Source organism: Notothenia rossii (genome assembly GCF_949606895.1).
Source record: "Notothenia rossii genome assembly, chromosome: 7".
Taxonomy (NCBI): Eukaryota; Metazoa; Chordata; class Actinopteri; order Perciformes; family Nototheniidae; genus Notothenia; species Notothenia rossii.
This window is the reverse complement of record NC_136905.1, coordinates 13686847-13710862: the sequence shown is the minus strand read 5'-3', so window position 1 is coordinate 13710862 and position 24016 is coordinate 13686847. Positions and strand designations below refer to the sequence as shown.

Here is a 24016-nt window from a genome sequence, read left to right as displayed (position 1 = left end):
GTGTATCATGGATATGTAATACATATATTTTAAAATTCATACACATGAGTTTTCTATTTTTCCAAATTTTTTGTATTGGAGTTTTGGGGATTTTAAGGAACAGTTCACTCTCAAAATGACCAGTTGTGCTGTATAACAGTTATTCACCCTGAGTTCTCTCTAATTCTTGAAGACATCTCTTTTCTTGCATGCCTCCACTGTAAGTTACAAATCAAACAATGTAGACATTTCTATGAATTTAAGTAAATGGGGGGGTGGGGGTGCGCGTGTTTAATAATTGCACAACTATACCAAAACAACCTCCGAAGTAGTGAGCTAATGCCTGGATAAATGAGACTTTGATTATACTGCATGAGTTGTTGGGGAGTTTTTAAATGAAAGTTGTATATGTTAAGAATAGCAGCGAACCCAGGAACAGAGCAGAGACAGGAGGCAGGAGTTTCAAGCACAATAATGAAGTTTATTCTACACATTACTGGGCTGTAGGCAGGGGGGTCCAAGGGAGAGGGGAACGGAGGTCTGACCAGGTTGGAGGGCGCAGGGAGAAGAGCCAGGAGGAGCGGGGAAAGGGTCCAACGTTGGAAGTGGTCTGGAGACAGGAGGTAGGAGTCAGGCTGGCTTGAAGCTGCAGGCACAGAAGAAAACAGGTTAAACAGGGAATCAGAATTGAACATTTTCAAAAGCTAGAGACGTGACTGACTGTGGTTACAGAGTCTACAATCTGGCAACGTGATGGAGTCAGGGCCGGAGTCTTATAGCAGAGGTGATTGGATTGTGGACACCTGGCACCCACACACCTGTTGACACACCTGTAATCAGAAAGATACACACACTCACACACACAGAGGGGAGGGGGAGAGAGACAGACAGAGACAGATTCTACAATCATAGAACACAACAGCTGCATCAGAGAACATGAACTGCAGCTCCAGCTCTTTCAACATCCGATATTGCAGGAATGAGATGCATAACACAACGTTTACAATATCAAAGGATTTGGGTTCGGGTGTTTAGTTCGATTTTAAATAAACAAAGTCTTGGCTTTCAGAATATGAAACTTTTATTTCCAAAATCACACGATAAATACATTTTTGAAGCTTGTAAAGGGAAGATGACAGGCACCTCTCACTCGCACTCTGCTCTTCCGCAGCGCCGCTCCCCCTCCCTCCCGCTGACATTATGAATGTAAGGCATATAGTAATCATAGCATTTGCTTAATATGTGGAGCACAAAAACAATCCTGATATCATTAGAAAGCTAGGAATCTGTCACGGTTTGTGAAACAAGCAGGACCCAAATGCAGATATAAACTGAACTTCCTTTATTTCAAGGCTATGAGATGTACAATGACACAAACAGAACACTCACCGCAGAACTAGTCAGGGAACAAGACGAACCGACCAAGACAGACAGACAACCCAGAACTTAAATACACACAAGACTCAATCACACAACAAGGTGAAACAGGTGAGGAGGGAGGAGAAAACACAGGGGCCCAGGTGAACATAATCAGACAATTAGACACACCAGGGAAACTAATGACAAGAGGAAAACACAGGGAAAAGGACCAGACAATAACACAAAGGAAAACATGACATGGAAAACAGCAAAAACACCCAAACCTACAAAACTATAAACGTGACATAACATGAGAATCGTGACATAACCCCCCCCTCAAGGGACGGATTCCAGACGTCCCAAAAAAACAAAAATCCAGCAGGGTGGGTGGAGGGGGTCTGGAGGACAGGTCTCGGGCGAACGGCCCGGGGGCAAGGCAGAGTTCAAAAAAGGGGAATTCGGGCGGACGGCCCGGGGGCAAGGCAGAGTCCATGGAGGGAATCTCGGGCGGACGGCCCGAGGGCAAGGCAGAGTCCGAGGAGGGGTGAAGACCAGACAGCTCCGGAGGCCGGTCAGGAGCCGGTGTCGGCAAGATCCCCCATGGAAGAGGACACAGGACCGGCAGGACCCCCGGCAGGAGAGCAGTTGGCGGAATCCCCAACGCGACAGGACATGGAGTTGGCAGGACCCCCCGCGGAAAAGTAGTCTGCGGGATCTCCAACGTGGCAAGACATGGAGTTGGCAGGACCCCCGGCAGAAGAGCAGTCTGCGGGACCTCCAACGGCTCAGGACATGGGGTTGGCAGGACCCCCGGCAGAAGAGTATTCTGCGGGACCTCCAACGGGACCAGACATGGAGTTGGCAGGACCCTCGGCAGAAGAGTAGTCTGCGGGACCTCCAACGTGACAAGACATGGAGTTGGCAGGACCCCCGGCAAAAGAGTAGTCTGCGGGACCTCCAACGGCACAGGACATGGGGTTGGCAGGACCCCCGGCAGAAGAGTAGTCTGCGGGACCTCCAACGGCTCAGGACATGGGGTTGGCAGGACCCCCGGCAGAAGAGTAGTCTGCGGGACCTCCAACGGGACCAGACATGGAGTTGGCAGGACCCCCGGCAGAAGAGTAGTCTGCGGGACCTCCAACATGACAAGACATGGAGTTGGCGTCGGACGGACAGCCATCAGGACACGGGGAGCTGGCGTCGGACGGATAGCCAACCGGAGACGAGGTGCTGGAGTCGGCCGGTGCGCCGACAGGACTCGGGGAGCTGGCGTCGGACGGACAGCCAACCGGAGACGAGGTGCTGGAGTCGGCCGGTACGCCGACAGGACTCGAGGAGCTGGCGTCGGCCGATGAGTCAGCAGGTGACGAGGAGCCGGAGTCGGGGCCATGGTTACTGGAGCCGGCACTGAAGCCGGGACCATGGCTGTAAGGTCCGGTTCTGGAGCCGGAAACATGGCTGTAAGGTTCGGTTCTGGAGCCGGAAACATGGCTGTAAGGTCCGGTTCTGGAGCCGGAAACATGGCTGTGTGGGCCGGCACTGGACCTGGAAACATGGCTGTAAGGTCCGGTTCTGGAGCCGGAAACATGGCTGTAAGGTCCGGTTCTGGAGCCGGAACCATGGCTCTTCGGGCTTGAGCTGCCTGCTTGGCCTTGCGACTCCTCCTCTTAGCAGCCGTCTGAATACTCCGTGGACCTCCATAAGCCAGACGAGTTCCAGAATATGACTCCTGGACAGGAGTAGGAACTGGGGCAGAAGCACGGGCTGACTGCAGACGGAAACCACCGAGGCGTATGGTGCCAGGTTGGGAATTGGGAGGCATGGAGCTAGCATGCCTGGGGCTAGCAGGCCGGGAATCACACACTGAGAGGATCTTTGAAATCCAGCCAGGTAAGAACTTCACCATACCTGGTTTCTCTCTAGCCATCTGGCGCGCCTCCGACAACACAGCCTCCCGCTGCTGAACTCCGGGTGCTCTCTTCCATCGATCCGAGCAGTTAGCCAAAAAAAAGGAAACATTTAATAATTCCGACTCGAACGGATCTGCTGGGCCCATTTCTTGGTCGGTTCGTACTGTCACGGTTTGTGAAACAAGCAGGACCCAAATGCAGATATAAACTGAACTTCCTTTATTTCAAGGCTATGAGATATGTACAATGACAAAAACAGAACACTCACCGCAGAACTAGTCAGGGAACAAGACGAACCGACCAAGACAGACAGACAACCCAGAACGTAAATACACACAAGACTCAATCACACAACAAGACACAGGTGAGGAGGGAGGAGAAAACACAGGGGCCCAGGTGAACATAATCAGACAATTAGACACACCAGGGAAACTAATGACAAGAGGAAAAACACAGGGAAAGGACCAGACAATAAACCAAAGGAAAACATGACATGGAAAACAGCAAAAACACCCAAACCTACAAAACTATAAACGTGACATAACATGGGAATCGTGACAGAATCTCCTCTTTCCAAAAGTGTATACAACTCAAAATGTGTCTTCGGGTCAATGCGACTGATTTCGATAGAGCAAGTCACATATGAGGTGGTCCCCGAGAATCCTTGATAATAAAAAGTGGATTTTATTTCGCTTTTTTCCACCGACCACCGACATTGCCCTCAGTACCACAGTTTGAGAACCGCTGGGTTAGTAGATGAGAGACAACGGAGCAAAGCCTCCATTTCCTGATTGGCCCGCTCTGTTTGGCCATTTGTCTGGGGGTAGTAACCAGAGGAGAGGCTGGCAGTGGCTCCCAAAGCCTTGCAAAACGCCTTCTAGACTTGGGAGGTGAACTAAGGGACTCTGTCGGAGACAATGTCAGAGGGAAGGCCATGTAATCTGAAGACATTGTCCACTAAGAGGTCTGCGGTCTCCTTAGCTGAGGGGAGTTTAGGTAGAGCAACAAAGTGGGCAGCCTTAGAGAATCAATCAATGATTGTTAGAATGTCCGTTTTACCTGCAGATGGTGGAAGACCAGTGACAAAATTCACAGCGATATGGGACCAAGGGCAGCTGGGAACTGGCAGCGGGCGGAGAAGACAAGGGCTGGGTCTAGTGGAGGATTTGTTCTGGCTGCATACTGCACAGGCAGAGATGAATGACCGGGTGTCTGCTCCCATTGATGGCCATGATGTTGGTGGAGGAATGCAAGGGTTCTGTGGATGTCTGGATGGCAGGTAAGGTGTGTAGAGTGAGCCCACTTGAGGACCTGAGAACGAACAGAGTCAGGGACAAACAGGCAATTATCTGGATCCTTACCTGGGTCCGGTTGCTGACCCTGGGCTTGCCTCACCAGTGACTCAATCTCCCATGAGATTGAGGCGATAATGCAGGTAGGTGGCAGTATGGGACCTGGGATGGATTCAGACTCCTCTACAGTGAACTGGCGTGACTTGATGTTGCGGGAAGCCGGGTGATAAGTCAGGGAAAAGTTCAAGATTTTGCCAAGAAACAGGGCCCATCTGGCTTGACGCGGGTTAAGCCGCTTAGCTGATTGGATGAATGAAAGGCTCTTGTGGTCAGTCCAAACGATGAAAGGCTGCATCGCTCCCTCCAGCCAGTGGCGCCACTCTGTTGCCAACGTCATAGTTTCTCTCAGCTGGAGAGAGCTTTCGAGAGGAAAAGGCACAGGGATGCAGTTTATTATCAGCAGCAGAACGTTGAGACAGAACCGCAACTACCCCAGTGTCCGATGCATCCACCTCCACAATAAACTGCAGGGCTAGGCCAGGTTGAACTAGGACTGGAGCAGAGACAAAGCCACGCTTGAGCTCACAGAAAGCGTTCTCTGCCTCTGGGGTCCAACGAAACGAGGTGGAGGTGAGGGCAGTCAGTGGAGCAGCAATACGGCTGTAATTGCGGACAAACCTCCTGTAGAAGTTTGCAAAACCAAGGAAACGCTGCAGTTGCTTGTGGCTAGGAAGCGTTGGCCACTCAGCAACTGCCGTGATCTTAGCGTTGTCCATCTGCACCTGCCCCTTGTGCGATTACATATCCTAGGAAGGATACTGAGGGGGCATCAAACTTGCACTTCTCTGTCTTGACATACAACCTGTTTTTAAGAAGGCTTTGAAGTACCAGTCGTACGTGCTGTTCGTGTTCTGTGAGAGACTGGGAGACAATCTGAATGTCATAAACAAAAACGAATCGATTGAGCATGTATCTGAGGATATCATTAACTAATGCCTGGAAGACAGCAGGGGCGTTAGTCAGACCGAAGGGCATTACCAGGTACTCAAAGTGTCCCAGAGGAGTCTTGAAGGCTATTTTCCACTCATCCCCTTCTCGGATGCGGACAAGATGGTATGCTTTGCGCTGGTCCAGTTTAGAGAAGATGGTTGCTCCATGGAGGAGAGTGAAAGCAGAGCTGATTAAAGGCAGGAGGTGCTTGTTTTTAACAGTGATGTCATTGAGGTTGCGGTAATCTATGCATGGTCTGAGAGTCTTATCCTTTTTTTTACCAACAAAGAAAAAACCTTCGCCTACTGGGGAGGATGAAGGTCGGATAAATCCATCTGCGAGGGAATCCGGTATGTACTTCTCCATTGCCTCCTGCTCAGGTCTTGAGATATTGTACAGCCGACTGCTGGGGGTGGCGTACCTCGCAGGAGGTCAATGGGGCAGTCGTAAGGGCGATGAGGTGGTAGGGACAATGTGTGATCCTTGCAGAAGACGGGAGCAAGGTCATGATAAACTCTGGGAACTGAGGATAGGTCAGGAGGCTCTGATTGAGGAAGTGGCTGGGAGACAACGGGGGTTAGGGCTCACCATTACTTATCCCACTACTGAACAGCCGGCCCTTTTGATGGGTGAGATGGGCAGGTGGAAATAAAGTGACCGGCCTGGCCACAGTACAGACATTATCTGGAACTAATCCTGCGCGCCATCTCCTCCGGTGTTAACTGGGCTCTGCCCAGTTGCATTGGCTCCGGATCTGGATAACTGACGCTCTCCCTCCTCGGCTCAGGGACAAACAGCATTCGGTCACGGGGAGGAGCCGAGGGGATGAACAGATTACAGCGATGACCGGGAAATCCTCTCTCTACGGCGCTCGCGCAGCCGATTATCCAACCGGATGGCAAGGGAGATCAGCTGGTCGAGGGAAGCCAGCTCACCTTTGATGTTGTCATTGAGTGACTTCTGGAATGCCGCCTGAAGAGCCTCGTCGTTCCAGCCACTCTCTGTGCCTTGGCTTGAGAGGGCCTGGTGAAACTTCGGCAGCCAATCTGTATCCGCTCGTTGTACCCCTTTTTTTAAAAGATTTGGCTACGGAGGAAAAAAGAGAGGGTTTTATTTTCTGACGCTGCGTGAGTTCCCCGACGCACCGGGAACACACATTTATGTATACAAGACATCACAAAGTGCATTTTACATTTTAGGTCCCCTTTAATGTATATTTTCTTGTGTCTGACGCTGCGTGAGAATGCATATATATTTACTTGTGTGCACGAGCGTGACACGCATTGCAGATCGCAAGTTAACCGCAAGTTTATCTTGACTTTCTAAATCTTCTAATGCCATTTTTGGCGAGGTTCAAGGCATTGGCTACAGGCAAACAGTGCCATTTCTCCCACTAGTTCAAGCCATCATACTGTATGTATGTATTGAATGTGTGTGTGTATACAGGGGCGCCGTTTACCGACAGGCAAGTGCTTGGACCAGAAGGGGGCCCCCAAATAAAGTACAATAATCCAATCCAGTCCAACTTTATTTATATAGCACTTTAAAACCTCCAGACCAGACATGTCGGGAAACCCCCTCAAGGGGGCCCCATGCATAGCGCGCCGAAACTGCTTTTTAATTTCAGTTTTGTTGCTCCACTCCAGGGTGTAAGACTCGGTGAGGGCTGATAATTTATTCCGGGAAATTACTCAGACATACTAATTGACCTAACCGAAGTTATTGAGTCTATGTAAATGTACTGCTTGGCTCAGATCCACCAACGTCATCAATATCTCACCTCTATTAACTCCTGAAGAACCAGGTTTAATTAACTGCTGTTTCAATTCAGACAACTCTCTTAAATCTGTTTAAGTGATCCTGAAGGATTTTGATATCAGTAAATGAGGTGTGGCCCTACCTAAGTGTGAGTGTGGCAGTGTGCAATCTTACCTTTGAAGCAGGAGAGGAGAGCGCAGATGTCTTTTAAGTTGTCCCAATCCAAAAGGTGGGATCAGTTTATTTGAAGAAAAATAGGTCCAAACTAATACAGGGTTTTTACCTTCTCTCTTTACAACATTATAATTATACTGAACATATCATGCTGGGGTTATTCTCTAATCTAAAACCTTAATTCACAGTTTTACATTTATCACCAAAATTGTAATTTCAACTGCCCAACTCAGTTGTGATTTTTAAATCTCCCGATAGAATTTAGAGGCATTTCCTCATAAATGACCGGTGATAATAAAAAGCACATTCAAACTTTCATTTTCACCCAATCAATTCACATCAATTTCGTACCTTTTTTCCGACACAGACGGCGGGAATAACATTAAAAAACCCATTCCTATCCGCATGAATTCGGAGGAAGATTCCTCACAGGTGGCGGGCCTAATATTCAGGGGTGCACATACAGTACGTAACTTTTTTGCCCTGGTTCTCAAAGTAGCACCTGGAGATGTTGGTTGGTGCTCATCCTTAAAATGAAATAAAACCGTAACTTTTGAGGGGGTCTTGACTTTATTTGCCAGACACACGGCACTGAACACACATGCAGAGGTGAACACAAGACAACATTAGCACGACCAGTAATCCTACAAGCTGTCATCACTACCCTCCTGACTGTTCTCCTCACTGTCTTCCTCTCTGTCAGACATGGTAGCTGATGATGTAGGCCTACTACTTTCTCTTTGGTTGAGTCTGCGATTAGCTGCTTGCACCCACAAATCAACAGCTGGTTTTGGGTCGAAAGTCTCTGTTGTCTTCTTAGACAAGTGGATGTAATCAAATAAGTATGTGAACATAACCAATAACCGACCATAGCCAATAACAAATGAATGTAACTTATTTTATTTATCTTATTTTACCAGTTAACATTTATTTATGCATTTTATTTTATCTCTCCAGTTTTAAAGAATATTTTTGGTTACTGTCCTATAGTATACATTGGAATTATTTCAAACCTGTTTATCCCAATAATTATAAAGGGGTGCCTTGGAAATATGTGTTTACATCAATTGTGATCAAACCGTTTGAACTTAGACTAAAGTTAAAGGGCAACTTGCAGGTTTTTTTTTTTACTACATTTATGCTTAACCTTGCCTGAAAATTACAATTAAAAATGTTAATGCAGGATTTGATATGTTTCACAAGACATAAGGGCAGGAATTCAGAGGAAAAAGAGCCGTTTTGAGCTCTGCTACTAAAAACTGCTTTTTTTAAAATGTCAAACGCGTCATATTACGTCACATGGGGGAGCAACTTTCTCTGACTCGTTCTCTGCCCAATCCGCGGTAGTAGTTTGTAGTTGGTTTGAGCGGTTGTGATTTAGTGAGCTGGTATTTTTTCGGTAATTTTCCATTGCATTTCACCATTTGTAATCATGGTGAGCTTGTGTTTGTGCAGGTTGCACAAACTCAAGCCTGTCAGGACATCGAGTCCACAGTTTCGCTCACGGGAAAAGGACCGGAGCTAGCGTTCGTTCCTGGGTGCGTTGTGCATCCACCTCCCTGCAGCACATACTCCGTCTCCACAGCTTTATCAGGAAACCGTATTACATCTCTCTCCCCCCCTTCGCTGCTCTCTCTCTCTCCCCTCCGGTACACATCACCGTAAGACGTAGTGTAGAGTTGCATTAGGTAACGCTGTGGTGGCTGTACTGCTCCAGCCGTCTCCTTTGTGTTTGTTTGTTTCCCCCTGTCTGTGTTGTTTGTGTGTGCGTGGTGGCTGTCACTCCTGGCTCCCGGCTCAACCTCCACTCACCTGCTGCAATCAGCTGTGCACCCTCCCCGACTACACACCTGCTTTCCATCAAGCCATTTACAACGGATTATCAACGGAGGCTCCACAACGTTTCTCCGCCAGATCGTCAAGTATCAGCCGTATCTCGCGTCTCCCCTCCGGTACACAGCACCGTAGTGTGGAGTTGCATTAGGTAACGCGAGATACGGCTGATACTTGCGCATTAGTTTCTGTTATGGATCAGTATCAACAGTCCTGCCAGTAACGTTACTACACTGAACAAAAATATAAATGCAACACTTTTGTTTTTGCTCCCATTTTTCATGAGATGAACTCAAAGATATAACACATTTTCTATATACACAAAATAACCATTTCTCTCAAATATTGTTCACAAATCCGAACAAATCTGTGATAGTGAGCACTTCTCCTTTGCCGAGATAATTCATCCCACCTCACAGGTGTGGCATATCAAGATGCTGAATAGACAGCATGATTATTGCACTGGTGTGCCTTAGGCTGGCCACAATAAAAGGCCACTCTGAAACGTGCAGTTTTGCTTTATTGGGGGGGTCTGGGGGGGTCCGAAAACCAGTCAGTATCTGGTGTGACCACCATTTGCCTCACGCAGTGCAACACATCTCCTTCGCATATAGAGTTGATCAGGTTGTTGATTGTGGCCTGTGGAATGTTGGTCCACTCCTCTTCAATGGCTGTGCGAAGTTGCTGGATATTGGCAGGAACTGGAACACGCTGTCGTATACGCCGATCCAGAGCATCCCAAACATGCTCAATGGGTGACATGTCCGGTGAGTATGCTGGCCATGCAAGAACTGGGATGTTTTCAGCTTCAAGGAATTGTGTACAGATCCTTGCAACATGGGCCGTGCATTATCATGCTGCAACATGAGGTGATGGTCATGGATGAATGGCGCAACAATGGGCCTCAGGATCTCGTCACGGTATCTCTGTGCATTCACAATGCCATTAATAAAATGCACCTGTGTTCGTCGTCCATAACATACGCCTGCCCATACCATAACCCCACCACCACCATGGGCCACTCGATTCACAACATTGACATCAGAAAATCGCTCACCCACACGACGCCACACACGCTGTCTGCCATCTGCCCTGAACAGTGAAAACCGGGATTCATCCGTGAAGAGAACACCTAACCCTAACCCTAACCCTGGTGGACATTCCTGCTGTCAGCATGCCAATTGCACGCTCCCTCAAAACTTGCGACATCTGTGGCATTGTGCTGTGTGATAAAACTGAACATTTTAGAGTGGCCTTTTATTGTGGCCAGCCTAACGGCCCGTCTACACTACAGGCATCGAAAAATGCTTTCAACGCTTCGCCCATTGACTTGAATGGGGTGACGTAGAAGATTTTGAATCTTCGCCGAACTGCATTGTGGGGAGCATGGCATGGCTTTGCAAGCATCACGAGCATCTATCGGCATCAAAAGTTGAACAATGTTCAACTTTTGAGGCTCGATGCTTGGCATCAGCCAATCAAATCCCGTTTATGCAAATCCCGCCAGTGCAAGCGCAGCCAATCAAACCGCGTGCAAGCTGGGAGAGCCAGACCGCAGTTCATTTCCTCATATTCCAAACGAGATATTACGGTAGCAAATCACCCGGTTCTTTACGACCGGAACTATTTACAGGGATACAAACCGGAGGAACCAGGCATGGAGGGAGGTGGCAGAGACAGTGGGTGAAACTGGTAGATTTTCGCCTGTTTGGAGAGTTTATATCCAGTTTACTTCGTTTTAACATTGCTATTGCTTTGTATGTCGGGGGCGGGAGATTCATGTGATTGGTTGTTGGTCGCGTTGCTCGCAAAAATCGCCAAGCTTCAGACACGCCCAGCTTCAAGATTTTTTCATGCCTGTAGTGTAGACGGGCCGTAAGGCACACCTGTGCAATAATCATGCTGTCTAATCAGCATCTTGATATGCCACACCTGTGAGGTGGGATGGATTATCTCGGCAAAGGAGAAGTGCTCACTATCACAGATTTTTTCAGATTTGTGAACAATATTTGAGAGAAATGGTTATTTTGTGTATATAGAAAATGTTTTAGATCTTTGAGTTCATCTAATGAAAAATGGGAGCAAAAACAAAAGTATTGCATTTATATTTTTGTTCAGTATAGATTATCAATACTACTTTAGTTATAGCCTGATATATGATTGCTAAGTTTACAATGTTGTGATGTGACTGACGTTAGCTAACATTAACTGTAGCTAACGCCGGTCACTCACCAAGATAGCTGCTCTGTTCTCCACTGGTTCTCCACACACCAAAGCTCCATTTCTCTCCAATGGCCGTTATTATTTTTTCTAATCCTTGGCTGCTCCTGGTCTCTTGGACGCATAGCAGGCTCATAATTATAATCATATGCTTTTGAATATATATTTTCAACCTCTTCTGTGTCAAAACTAGCATTGTGATCCATGTTTATCCATACGTTAGACCGGCCGCTCTCCCCCATGTTACGTCACACGCGGGAGGTCACGTGCGGAGGCTTTTTTATGCGGAAGTGAAAATGTCTTACTAAAACGACACCAGATGTCACTGTAGTGTATATTTCTGTATATTTTTTGGAAAATCTAGTGTATTTATCATTTTCCTACTCATTTATTCACTGGTGTCTGTAACCTGCAAGTTGCTCTTTAATATATATATTCAAATTTCTTTATTCGGATAAACCCCTTGAGGTGAATCACCTCGTTTTCAAGGGGGTCCCAAGAATATAAGAATATCTAACCACTCAGAGTCCTTACCTCACTGAGCTGTAGTTATCAGCCTCTCAGTCTGACTGGAGAGGACTCTCCCTCCACATTATTGTAGACACATCTTCTTCTTATATCCGTTAGAGCAGCTAGCACCAGATTCTAATAGCAACAGCGCTGGTACCGGTGCACCCTCCCTTTCTCCCTCGCTCGCTCCCACGCTCACTCGCACTTTGGCTGTGAGCTGCGGGTGCCAGATAAGCCAACATCCCCCATTTTCATCACTTACAGCGCCCATCGTACAGGGCAAATGAAACGTGTAACCGGGAGGAAAAGGGTGTTACATTTACTTAATTATGAATATTGTTACATCAAGGCCGAAAATTAGGATGAGCACCAACGGTCAAACTTTTTTTTTTTCCTCCCAAAGCTGCCAGCGCAGCGCCTCCACAGATTTGGCGCCCTAGGCGAACATACGCCAGTGCTACGGGCCGGCCCTGAGTTCATATGCACCTGCGCACCAGTTACAGTATGTGCAGCCCTGCTAATATTCACAAACACATCACCCATCAAATCATTCCACTCAGTTCACAAATAAATTCACTCAGCATTCAACCAAGAAATTTGAGAGATATTTACCAAGTCTGAGAGAACCTTACCGAGAGCTATTAACCCAGCTCTGAGGGACAGAGCTAACAGAGAGAGAGCATACCAGGGGAACCCCCCCCTCTCTCTCGCTCTCTCCCAAAAAGCAGTGTCTTTATGCTCAACAACAGGATATAAAAACCTAAGACACCTCCTCCACACCCATATTTGTGGAAACTGGGCATGGCCTCTGATGTACAGGACTGGACATGACCAGACATATTCTATTGGCTATGGCATAAGACACACCTTCCCATGCTTGTGTAAAAGGGACACGACCCCTACTCTGCAGGACTTGCAAAATATAATTCTCGGCTATGACATAACCACCTTTTTGGGGCCTCAGTGTGTTTCTCCCTAAGCCTGGAGCCCCCCTCCCTGTGTACTGCTGTGAGAGGAGAGGGAAAAAACTGCCTTCTCCCTTATCAGTGACACCCATAAGTCATTATAGGCCTTACACTCAATTTAACAAACCACTTGTGTTTTGTTTATACTGTAAATATAGAAAAACCTAAAATATGAAGCATTTTCATTGTGGGTTATACAAGAATATATTTGGTTATAACTAACTTTCGTTTTAAACACCTCCGCTCATCCCTTAGTGGTGTTGAGCGTGAACGCGCGGTTTACGAGTCTTCTCCTAAACGGCGACATAATGAGAGCCTGTGTGAAATGCAACGTGTGGAGGGCTCTGGCGTAGTTTGCCACCAACCACAGCACATGTACACCCGGCGCTATCAGAGTACTGTATAGTACTCAGGGTGGCGGCGCGTGTGTCTGATGGACAGTTGGATGAGCAGGCGGATGGGCAGGGTAGTCTCTGCAGTTTGCCTCTCCCTCCCCCCCCTCAGTTCTACGGGATACAGGGAACCCTGTCATCCCAGGAACAGTGTTTTGCGCTCCGTGCAGAGCCGCAGGAACTCTTGTTAAAAGAAAAAAAAATTCCAGGGTTCCTCAAGGGGAAGAAAATCAGGGGTTTTTACTCCCGCTATTTTCTGGTCCCGAAGGAGACGGGGTGGGGGGAATGAGACCCATCCTCGATCTGTCAGTGTCCAACAAGGGAATGGCCTTTTCCCATGCTGACGATCAAACAGGTGCTGGAGTGTTCACCAGGGAGACTGGTTCACATCCTTAATCCTGAAGGATGCATTCCTCCACGTAACCATCATCCCGAAACACAGCAAATTCCTGCGTTTCTCATTCCTGGCTCCACGCACTTTTTCAAAGTGGGTGGAGACGGTTGGAGCAGCTACTCAGAATGGGGATGAGTGTTATTTTACCTGGACGACCGCAGTGGCGGAGCCAGGACATTTTCAGTGGGGTGGCCAGGATGGCGTTCGTTCAGTGATCATTTTGGGTTGGCATTGAAATCACTATTATATGAACATAAAAATACATCTCACTATAACATAAGGGGTTATTTAAGGCACCTACAACACACCTCCACATTATTTGGGATTAAGTGGTGGAATAGATCAAATAATATTCAGTATATCTAACTATTTTTTTCGTATTCCCGCAAAGTATCAACGCAGCTTACATAATACAAATGTAATGCAATATACAGACTGTTTAGCTTATGATGATCAGCAGCCTTATGAGCTCATTCTCTCAGTGTATCATCAGGAATACAGAGACACACACACATAATTTAAATAAGAGTTTTTAAATTAAATGATAGGTTAAGAATAAACATCTTAAAGTAAATAACAATAAACAATAGCCCTTAACCCTGTAAGGCCCCCGGTTGTAATTTTACAACATTACTTGAAGCTATCCTAAAAAAGTCAGTAAATGTTTTGTTTTTTTTAAAGACTACATTTACATAGTGAAAAAGGTCCTTTTGTTCAGCCTCACATTAGCCTCACTGCTATTGGGTAGTAAATGTGTTATAGGTCCTGCCCTCTGGCCATAGACGCCAGGGATTTTGGGCCCCATGGAAATATATCACATTGGGCCCCACCACCAGGCCCAGGCCACGCCAACCAAGCACAATTGCTGTAACCACACCTCCAGAACCCAACCAACTCATGCTTTAAATAACTCTACCTGTACAGGCTTGCATCTATCTTGTAGTCCAATACTAACTGCACAATATTTACTGACACTGAGCTGTGAAAATATAACACTTATGGGGGGACAGGGCTGCTAAGTCTAGAGATGGATCTGTTAGTCCTGGCACCAGGGGGAGGGACAACTGATTTAGTATGAATAGCTGCCAAAAATGTACCTGCATTTACTAAATGTCAGCTAAAAGAGGAGTGAAATTAAAAACCTGTATAGATATTAACAGTACTTAATGTCAGCTTAGTAAAAAAAAACATAATTATTATTTACAATGGACTAACCGTAGCTAACAGACACATTTCCACCACACATAGACCACACCCACCTTTTCTTTGAAAAACTGGGTGACATACTGTCACCCTTTAGTCCCTCTCTCTTGTCTTTCTCTCCTTTCTTTTCTCTTTTGAAAGCCTGACTTTGTTAGTTGTTGAGACATGGTTCACACGTAAGTACTAGCATCCCTGCTCCTAACATGCTCTTACTCTCTGCTAGAAAGTGCAGGCGGTGCTGCACCGCGTTTGGAGGCAGGACCAAACCATTACATGTAAATAGAAGGGGGTGTACAGAGGCTTTGGATAATTAACTTTTGGAAGAAAAGAAGTTAAATGAATTGTAAGTTTAGTGAGTACATTATCGCTCCAGGAAGGGAGGAAGCGGCTTACAGACGATGCAGCTCGTAACTCATCTGTCAAACCTGGGTTTCATTATCAACTGGAATAAGAGCTGTCCTCTTCCCTCCCAGGTTATCATTTAACTGGGAGTGGAATTGAACTCAGCCCGCATGAGAGCGCGACTCTCACAGCGGAGAAGGGAGAAAGTGACAGCTCTCCTCCGGCGCGTCACACCCCGCGGGGCGGTGACAGCCCTCTCCGTGATGCAGCTGTTAGACATGATATCAGCTGGTCACGTGATTCCCCTGGGTCTCCTTCACAGTGAGGAGACTCTAGAGGTGGTTTATTCGCCTGCGCATCGACCTTGTGCGTCAGAGGAGACGCATGGTGTACATTCCTCCATCCGTGGGTTTGGATTTGACCTACTGGAAAGATCTCCACGTCCTGTCAGTGGGGGTGCCCCTGAGCAGAGTGACGTCACACACCGCAGTGTTCACAGACTCATCTCTCGCAGGCTGAGGAACGTGCATGTCGCAGGCAGTGGGGGGACAGTGGCCAGCTCACATGTCTCTCCATATAAACGTGCTGGAATTACTCTCCGTATGGAAAGTGATCCAGCACTTCGTCCCGTTGCTGTACAATCAACATATGTTGATTCGAACAGACAACAAAGCAGCGGCGGCCTACATAAATTGCCAGGGAGGTGTAGCTGCTGAACACACCAGAGCATCCTACACTTTCAAATAGACAATGTTCCGTTTGGTGTGTAGGGAAAAGCCTGGACCCCGTTACGGGCCCCCTGCCTCGTGCTGTCGTTCCTCCAGCTGTTGCTGGACAGCAATTGGCTTATAGCACGGTAAAAACATATGCTGCTGCTATTTCATCTTGCCACGTAGGTTTGGTGTCAGCACGGTGTTTAGTCACCCGCTGACAAAATATTTTCTACGGGGAGTACAGAAACTCAGACCTGTGTCACGCGCTTTGGCGCCTCAATCGGTTTGACTTTAGTGTTACGCGCACTGAGTAAAGCTCCAATTGAAACTTTAGATCAGGTTCCCCTAAAGTTCTTGTCAGCCAAAGTAGCTCTGCTCTTGGCTCTGACATCAGCTAAAGGGGTGAATCATTTGTCTGCTCTCTCTGTGGCTCCGTCATGCCTCCAGATCCAAGGAGATGTCAGCTCAGCTGTTTTGCGCCCTAACCCGGTTTTTATGCCAAAGGCTATCACAAGCTCTTTTAGATCGAGAGTGATAACTTTGGATGGCTTCTTTCCTCCTCCTCACACATCAGAGGAGGAAGCCACATCTCATCTCCCCCGTCCCGTGCACGCGCTATCAGGCTATATTGCATGCACGGCTGCTTTACGCAGTTCCCAGCGTCTGTTTATGCATGACAGAGAACACTCATTAGGGCAGCCTCTGTCTGCACAGCGCCTGTCACAAGGGCTGTGTGAGGCTGTGTCACAGGCGTATGTCTCCTGGTTGGATCCCCTGGAGAACATCAAAGCGCACGGCACCAGAGGAATTTCCTCCTCCACGGCTTTGCATGGAGGAATGACAGTGGAAGACATTTGCACGGCTGCATCTTGGTCTTCCCCCTGTTCTTTTATTCGTTTTCATTTGAGGGATGTCTCCCATTCCTCTCTGACACATTCAGTACTGAGCGTCCTGTCAGAGTTAGTAATATCGGGGACTCAACTGCGTGCCCTCTCTCCTGCCTGTCGGCACTTAGAGAGCTGCCCTTTTCCCCCCTCTTTGATCGTTTTAACATGGGACTTTGGTCTCTACTTTTTTATAAACGACAGGTAGCCTATTTAGCCTACCTTCTTTCCCGTATGGAGAACATTCATTTTTTAAAATGCTATATTCCCTGGGAATGTGATGCTCCATTACGCATGGCGAAATGGATATGGGTTATTAATTGAGTAGGTGTGTTTTGTGCTTCTGGTAACGGACGGACCAGTGGGGCGTGGACTACATCCTGCTTCGCCCTTAACCCAATAGCGATAGCCTTAGAGGGCGAAGCCTTATACAAAATAGAACTGGGGTTACGTACTGTAACCCAGCTTCTATGAGTATAGGCACAGCCCTCTAAGGTTCGGGCCCCACTGGCTCCGCGAATAGCTGAAGAAAAGCTGTTTGTGTGGGAGCAGATTGTAGGGACTACTTCCTATTTATACGGAAGTGAGTCCGTAGGTGGGACCCACGTCATAGGTGGGCGTGGATTAAGTCTGTCAGTGCTGCACACGTGCAGTGGGATTACCCAATAGCCTTAGAGGGCTGCGCCTATACTCATAGAAGCTGGGTTACAGTACGTAACCCCAGTTTCACATCGTGAGATGACACAGAATCGATGGGTGCAAACAGACCCGGCGTCATGGGCGGACCCCATGGGGCCGGGCCCGCCCATCCAGGATTTGGGGCCGCTGTTTTAATCAGGGCCGAATACAACATTTTAATTGTTTTATTATTATGTTCAGTGGCGGCGCCAGGGTATACTGGGGTAGGCTACAGCCATACCAAGAAATGGCTTAGCCCCACCATGAAAAATGATGTTAAAGTAAGCAAAATAAAGTCCGCCAACTCGTGTGGAGTAAATTGCAAAGACAGCAGTTAGTAAGATTGATTTCAGCAGTCACTTGTCTGGAAATACCGAAGACTAGTAACGGTTTTGAAAACTTTTGTCACCTAGTGATCGTCTTCTCAATAGAACATCTTTGATAATGTCTTCTGGCCAATCAGAATCACGATAACGGCGTGGTGTTGTTGCAGGAAGTCCCGACGGAGAATACTTTTGCTGTAGTACATCTCTATATACATCGATACAACATTACGTGTTGATAGAAATCAACACGTAATGAAATAAGACCCCACGGTTTGATGATTGATACAGTAGGTGTGTTTGGGCTGTCTTTCATTTTGTATATGTAATTACCGTGCAAATACTGACTCGAGCCCCACCACTGTATGGGTTAGCCCAGGCCTATTCAACTGGCGGCCCGCGGGCCAGATGCGGCCCAGAACCAACTCCCGAGTGGCCCAGCCTCCTGTAGCCAAATTCCTACACTAGTACAGACCATGAACGCAACACTCCACGTTGCATAGAAACCACCAAACCACAACGCAGCACGTTTTTTGAAAGTGCATCAAGTGGTGCTAGTAACGGTGGTCCTATGATAGCAACTCTAAAACATGTCTCTCTCAACTCTGAAGCGTAAACAGAGACAAAACGGTCATTGATCTTGTGGAGCAGATCCAAGTCAAGCTGGACCTTTTCGCGACCGACTTGAGCACGGGTCGGATGCTGCATTTTCCGACGCTCCCCAAACACATCACATCTCCGGCACAAATCACGGATGTGATGACAGATTTCATTAAGAGGTTGAAAGAGAACTTTGCCGGTCGATTGGATGGACTTGCTCTGCCCACAGAGGTGCTGATGGGCTTTGCCAGAGACCCCGTCACTGTTGCAATAGAGGGGGACGTATCAACCAGAGCAAAGGAAGTGGTCCCCTGCATCGACAAGGGGAAATATACACTGGAACTTATTGACATGCAGCGCACTAACGGGCCAGCGAAGTTTTGGAGTGATGTCAAAAAACAGCAGTTCCCTAACGTTCAGAAAGTAGCGATCTGTGTGCTCAGTATGTTTGGATCAACATACACATGTGAATCAAGCTTTTCACACATGAACTCAATCAAAAGTAGCACTCGCTGCTCCCTGACTGACAACACTCTTCACCAATGTCTTGGGATTGCATTGACATACTATGAGCCAAAAATCACTGCTCTTGTTCAAAACTAAAAATGTCCCTTCTCCCATTGAGAAAGTCAGTGAGGACAAATCACAAATGAGGTGATAGTAAGCACCTAGTTTACTATAGTAGACGTGTTGTGTAGTATTCATTCATATAGTTACCCGTATCCCTTGTTATGGGTTTGTGCACTGAAGGGTTTGACAGTTCTTTCTGTATTCATTTAAATGCACTTTGTAATGTGTCTGGGTCAAATGTGACCAAAACGTATGATTTTTTTGTTATTACTTGAAAAGTGAAAAAATAGTATTGCTACAGTACTACCTCTTTGTGTTGCATTGGAGCTCTTTAGCTGTTTTTTTTGTATGTGAGAACATTTATTAAGACTGCAGTAAATGCACTTTGTGATGTGCCTGGTTCAAAAAACATAACCTGACTATTTGACTTCTAAAGCAAACAAATGTAATGCTACAACTGTGCACTTTTATTTCAGATTCTGTTAAATTAATGCTAATTTGTTGTGTTTTTATGCACTTTTTGACCTACCTTTGTTAGATGAACAATGAATAAAAATTGCATGTTTTTCATCGCAGTAATATGTGTTGGTTTAAAATGTGTCACTACCCGCTTTTTACAGGCCGCTGAATGTCTGGCCCAGCTGAATTTTGTAGTTATAAAATCTGGCCCAACTGAATGTGGAGTTGAATAGCCCATAGATTACCCAACAAAAATACTCTGGAGCCGCCACTGATTATGTTTATTGTTGTTATTTGTAGGGCTTCGTCCTAATATTTATTTTTGTGTTAAACTATGTTGAAAGATTAGTTTAATATCATTTTTTTTATTTTGCTATGAAATTCTGAATGAAATTCTGAATGAAAGGCTGCGCGAGACTGGTTTTTAGCTGGGTTGAGTCGTGAGGGGTTTTTAGTGAGATGCGGCACAGCAGCCTGTCAGTTTACTCTTGCTAGGTTAGTTTGGCTATTATCATTTCTATTTATCTGCAACAATGGATATCAGGAAGTGGTTCATGAAAGGAATATGGCAACTCCAACGAGCTAGCAAGCCAGCCAGGGACAAGGGAGGCTGGTAATCAATTATATTTAGAATTGAAATTGACTCTCAAGCCGGCTCTCTCACAAACTCCTGCTCTGTGTGCAAGCAGACCGCTGCACATGCTCTCTGTCTCGCTCAATCTCTCTCTCTCTCCCTTTCTCTCCACCTCTCCACCCTGTGTGCGCTCAAGTTTGCCTGCGTGCTTGCCCAAGTTGGCACAGCGTTACAAATGTGCCACAAAACCAACCAATGGATGTAGCCTATAATAAGACCGTCAACAGCCTGATGGCAACCTAAAACCCCTCTGTTTCCGTAACAACAATTCACGAGCGCCTATTGGGTCAGAAAGAGATGTCAATCACCAAAATCGACCAATGGGTTCCAGAGAAATGGTAAAACCCCCATGTTCACCCAAATCACCCCAGAGGTGGAGTTTATTTTTCTAAACCTCTCTAAAAAGGTCAAATGTCACTTGTTTTGCATCAATCTTCATACAGGGTACTTATTATATGTTGTACTTTGGATTCCTAAAGCTTTTAGTCTGCCATCATCCAAGGGTAGTTTTCACTAATTCTTGGATGGACACTATAATTTACAGTTTTTTATATGTACAATCCGAATTTTCTTTAAAATAAAAAACATCTATATTTATTCTGACTTTTCTACATCCAACTCACGGGTCTATCATTGCTTTGAGATGGTTCCGATAGAGAGAGGGGGGTGGGGGGGGGGGGGGGGGGTATAAGAAAAACACAGACACTCATCACCGGATCCAGCAGAGCAATAGCCTATAGGCAAAACACAGAAGATCAACAAAAGATATGACATAAAGTGAACTTACCAAAGCTGAAGTAGATGGTCAACTTCATTCATTTTTTTCTGTTTCACTGATTTTAATCGCTATACACTGCTCTCTCTCGTCTCCTCTTCTCAACTACACTTTTCGCGGCACACAGCCAATCAGCTCTCTGAATTACGAGATGACGTTTGGTGGGTATGCCAGCACTTTGCCCCACTGGTGATTATTTTTTTGCCACACACAGGGAATAGAAAAATACTTGCACAGTGTAGTTTTTACAGTACACGTTCATTTTGACAGCAGAGAGAGGGGCTTGCCCCACATCGCTCAACGCGGCTCAAAAGGCACACTGGACACTAATTGGAAGAACGCAGACTAAAACAGCAATGTACAGATGAATCAGATGACTAAACATGATCTTAAAATATATTTTAACATATATTGTTTTTAAAAATATCTTTGGAATTATTATTTGCATCACTTTCTGCTGAGACTAGGCGGGGCCGTTGTTCAAAGTAACATAATTGTAAACAAATGATTGTGTCTTCCCAAGGGCCTTCAAGAAGCTTGGAGCTTGAGGGTAGTGAACAAATGAGGGTAATTCCTTAAACATCTTTATGTTTTCGGTTATTTGTTGCTTAATTTTTCCAAAAGTCACGTCTTCACTTATTTGTAAAAATGATTGTCCTCTGCAGAAGGACTCCAGTGGCTGGGCTAAACTTGAACCTGAGGTGAACAGTACAGATGAAGATGAGGCATCAACTTACAGGTAAAATAATGTCCTAAATACTGCATATTATCAACTGGAAATATAGTAAACACTGAAGCTTCGGTCTTGGGATTTCTTCACAGAGAGAACACGAAGATCAGCTACAAATATTTCCCCAATAGTATTATTGCTACGTTTTGTACCAAATACAAACTCTGTTTTTTTTCCGTTATATTTTAGCCTAAAGTCTGAAGCGGGAAACTTTGAATGCAGTGTCTCTAGCTTGCGCTGGGTCTGTCAGGAAAAGGTCAGCTTTAAGTACCAGTTTTGCTCTTCGGAGGAACCCATGAAGAGGATGGAAATGAGGAAATACATGCCTGCAGGTCCCCTCATAGACATCACAGTGATTTCTGGGAAGTTATTTGAAGTGTACCTGCCACACTGGATCTGCATAGGTAAGTGATCATGGAGGAAAATAACAAAATAATCAATGCAATTGCTTTATTCACATTCATTTCATATGCTTTATGCTATGCAGAGGACATCCCTGAAATATTGCAAAAGTTTGCAGTCCTGCACATAGATGACTGTGGAGATGTTGTGGAAAAAGTGTCTGAAGTCACATCGTCTCATGTCAAGCTGTGTGAACCAGTTTTCTCTCCAAGAGCGGTCCTGATCAAAAATGGCATTCCAGTAAAAATACACTGTAACGTGTTGATTTATTCAAAAGCCTACGCATCCTGCACCGTTCTTCATGTTTACCTGACCCCGCTCGATCCTGCTCTTAAAGAGGTGACTGAATATCTTACTGTCACACATTCAAAATGAAATCAAAACCTACAATGGAGTATTTGGGCTGAATTGTGAAAATAACATCTTTAATTCTTAAAGTAGTCCTGTTATGAGAGTAAAGTCATAAGTGAGGGAAAACATATGAAGGAAATATTATCTGAAAAGGGTCCTATTGTATGAAATGGAAATGGAGGATTTTAATACAATCAACTTCCAATCGTCAAACAGGAACACAGCACCGCACACAGTGAATTCTAGTCTCTGCCTTTAACCCATCCTTAAACAAGAAGCAGTCGACTGCTATATTACAGTGCCCAGTGTGGTGCTCTGGTGCCTTGCTCAAGGTTACCTCAGCATGACCAGGAGACCAACTGCTATCTCACAAAGTATCAGTCCCCACTCTTCACTTGATCCGTTCAAGGACTTGAACCTACAACCCTCTGGTCGCCAAGCCAAGTCCCTACAAACAGAGCTAGCTCTGCTCAAAACTAGAAGCTATGTTTGCAACATGACTCTCAATGATTGATACATGGTTGACATATAACCTTATACTTATCACTGTGTTATAATGTGTTCCCTGATAATACATATCAAGCGAGATATCATTGAGTTTTTTTAGATGATCTCTCGAAGGAGAGTTCTGCTCCATGGAGAGCTGCTTCAAACAGCAAACCATTTAAGATAATTTAACTGTTTCACGTGTTGCTATAAATGTTAAATACAATCACAGACGTGCCTCAGACCTATTCGGTGGTAATTGTCGATGACGCTGCAGCTTGGTTTGATCTCACTTATTTAGTTACTCTCAAAAACGTTAAAGAATTTTTTTCTCGAAGGTATGACTTTTTTTTATCATTACCTTTTTCCTCAGTGGCCATTCTGAAATAACCAAGTCTAAAATAATATTGATTTTTCTAGATACTGACCCTAATACTCTGTTGTTAAAACCTTATTGTTTCATGAATGCATTTTAAACACAGATGGTTCTTACTGTAAACTTGAAGCAGGGTTGTGCTTAGATTGATATTTTTCCCCAGACCCATCGACAAGAAGAAAAAGGACTTCAAATTTATCGAAAAGCCACGCCCAAACGAGGGCCTGACGCTGCACAAAGATTTCAACCTCACAGCAGACATAAAAACGGACAAGATTTTCCCAGAGGTACAGTTTGAATTCTCAGTCAGCAATCTGATCTGTTCATTGTGAATTGTGTTTTATTATGGTTCATGTAGATGGGCCAGGTTCCTGGTATTGTTAATGCCGACTAGACTAGAATGGATGGCAGACTAACTAAAATGAGACAGTTATTCATTTTGTAAATAACACCTGTGTTAACTTTGCAGTGAGACGTCAAAATGGCTACCGTTTAATATATCAACATCAAGGGAACACACAAATATTCAGAACTTCAACATTTCCACTATAAACATCCCACTGAGGTGGAGTGCCTTTGCACCATCAGCTTTTTTATTTGCAACCACCAGACATTGGAGCTGATATGTTATATATACTGTATATATCTTTCGAGCTGAGCATAAAATATGCTGGTATTTGTATTTTATAGATCTGCACTTTTGTTGATTTTTAT

General features: G+C 45.7%; 2 protein-coding genes across 2 annotated transcripts in view; both read left to right on the top strand.

Annotated features, from left to right (window-relative positions):
• LOC307013172 (uncharacterized protein) overlaps positions 1 to 23468 on the top strand; it is a 157779-nt gene extending 134311 nt beyond the window's left edge. The window contains exons 34-37 of the mRNA XM_079640438.1: positions 21481 to 21524; positions 21623 to 21696; positions 21877 to 22091; positions 22175 to 23468. Coding sequence (XP_079496564.1) covers positions 21481 to 21524; positions 21623 to 21696; positions 21877 to 22091; positions 22175 to 22464 — 623 coding nt within the window. The 3' untranslated portion in view covers positions 22465 to 23468. The remainder of the gene's footprint in view (positions 1 to 21480; positions 21525 to 21622; positions 21697 to 21876; positions 22092 to 22174) is intronic.
• LOC307013183 (NACHT, LRR and PYD domains-containing protein 10-like) overlaps positions 23354 to 24016 on the top strand; it is a 10858-nt gene continuing 10195 nt past the window's right edge. Inside the window, exon 1 of the mRNA XM_079640466.1 lies at positions 23354 to 23589. The gene's annotated coding sequence lies outside the window, so the exon portion shown is untranslated. The remainder of the gene's footprint in view (positions 23590 to 24016) is intronic.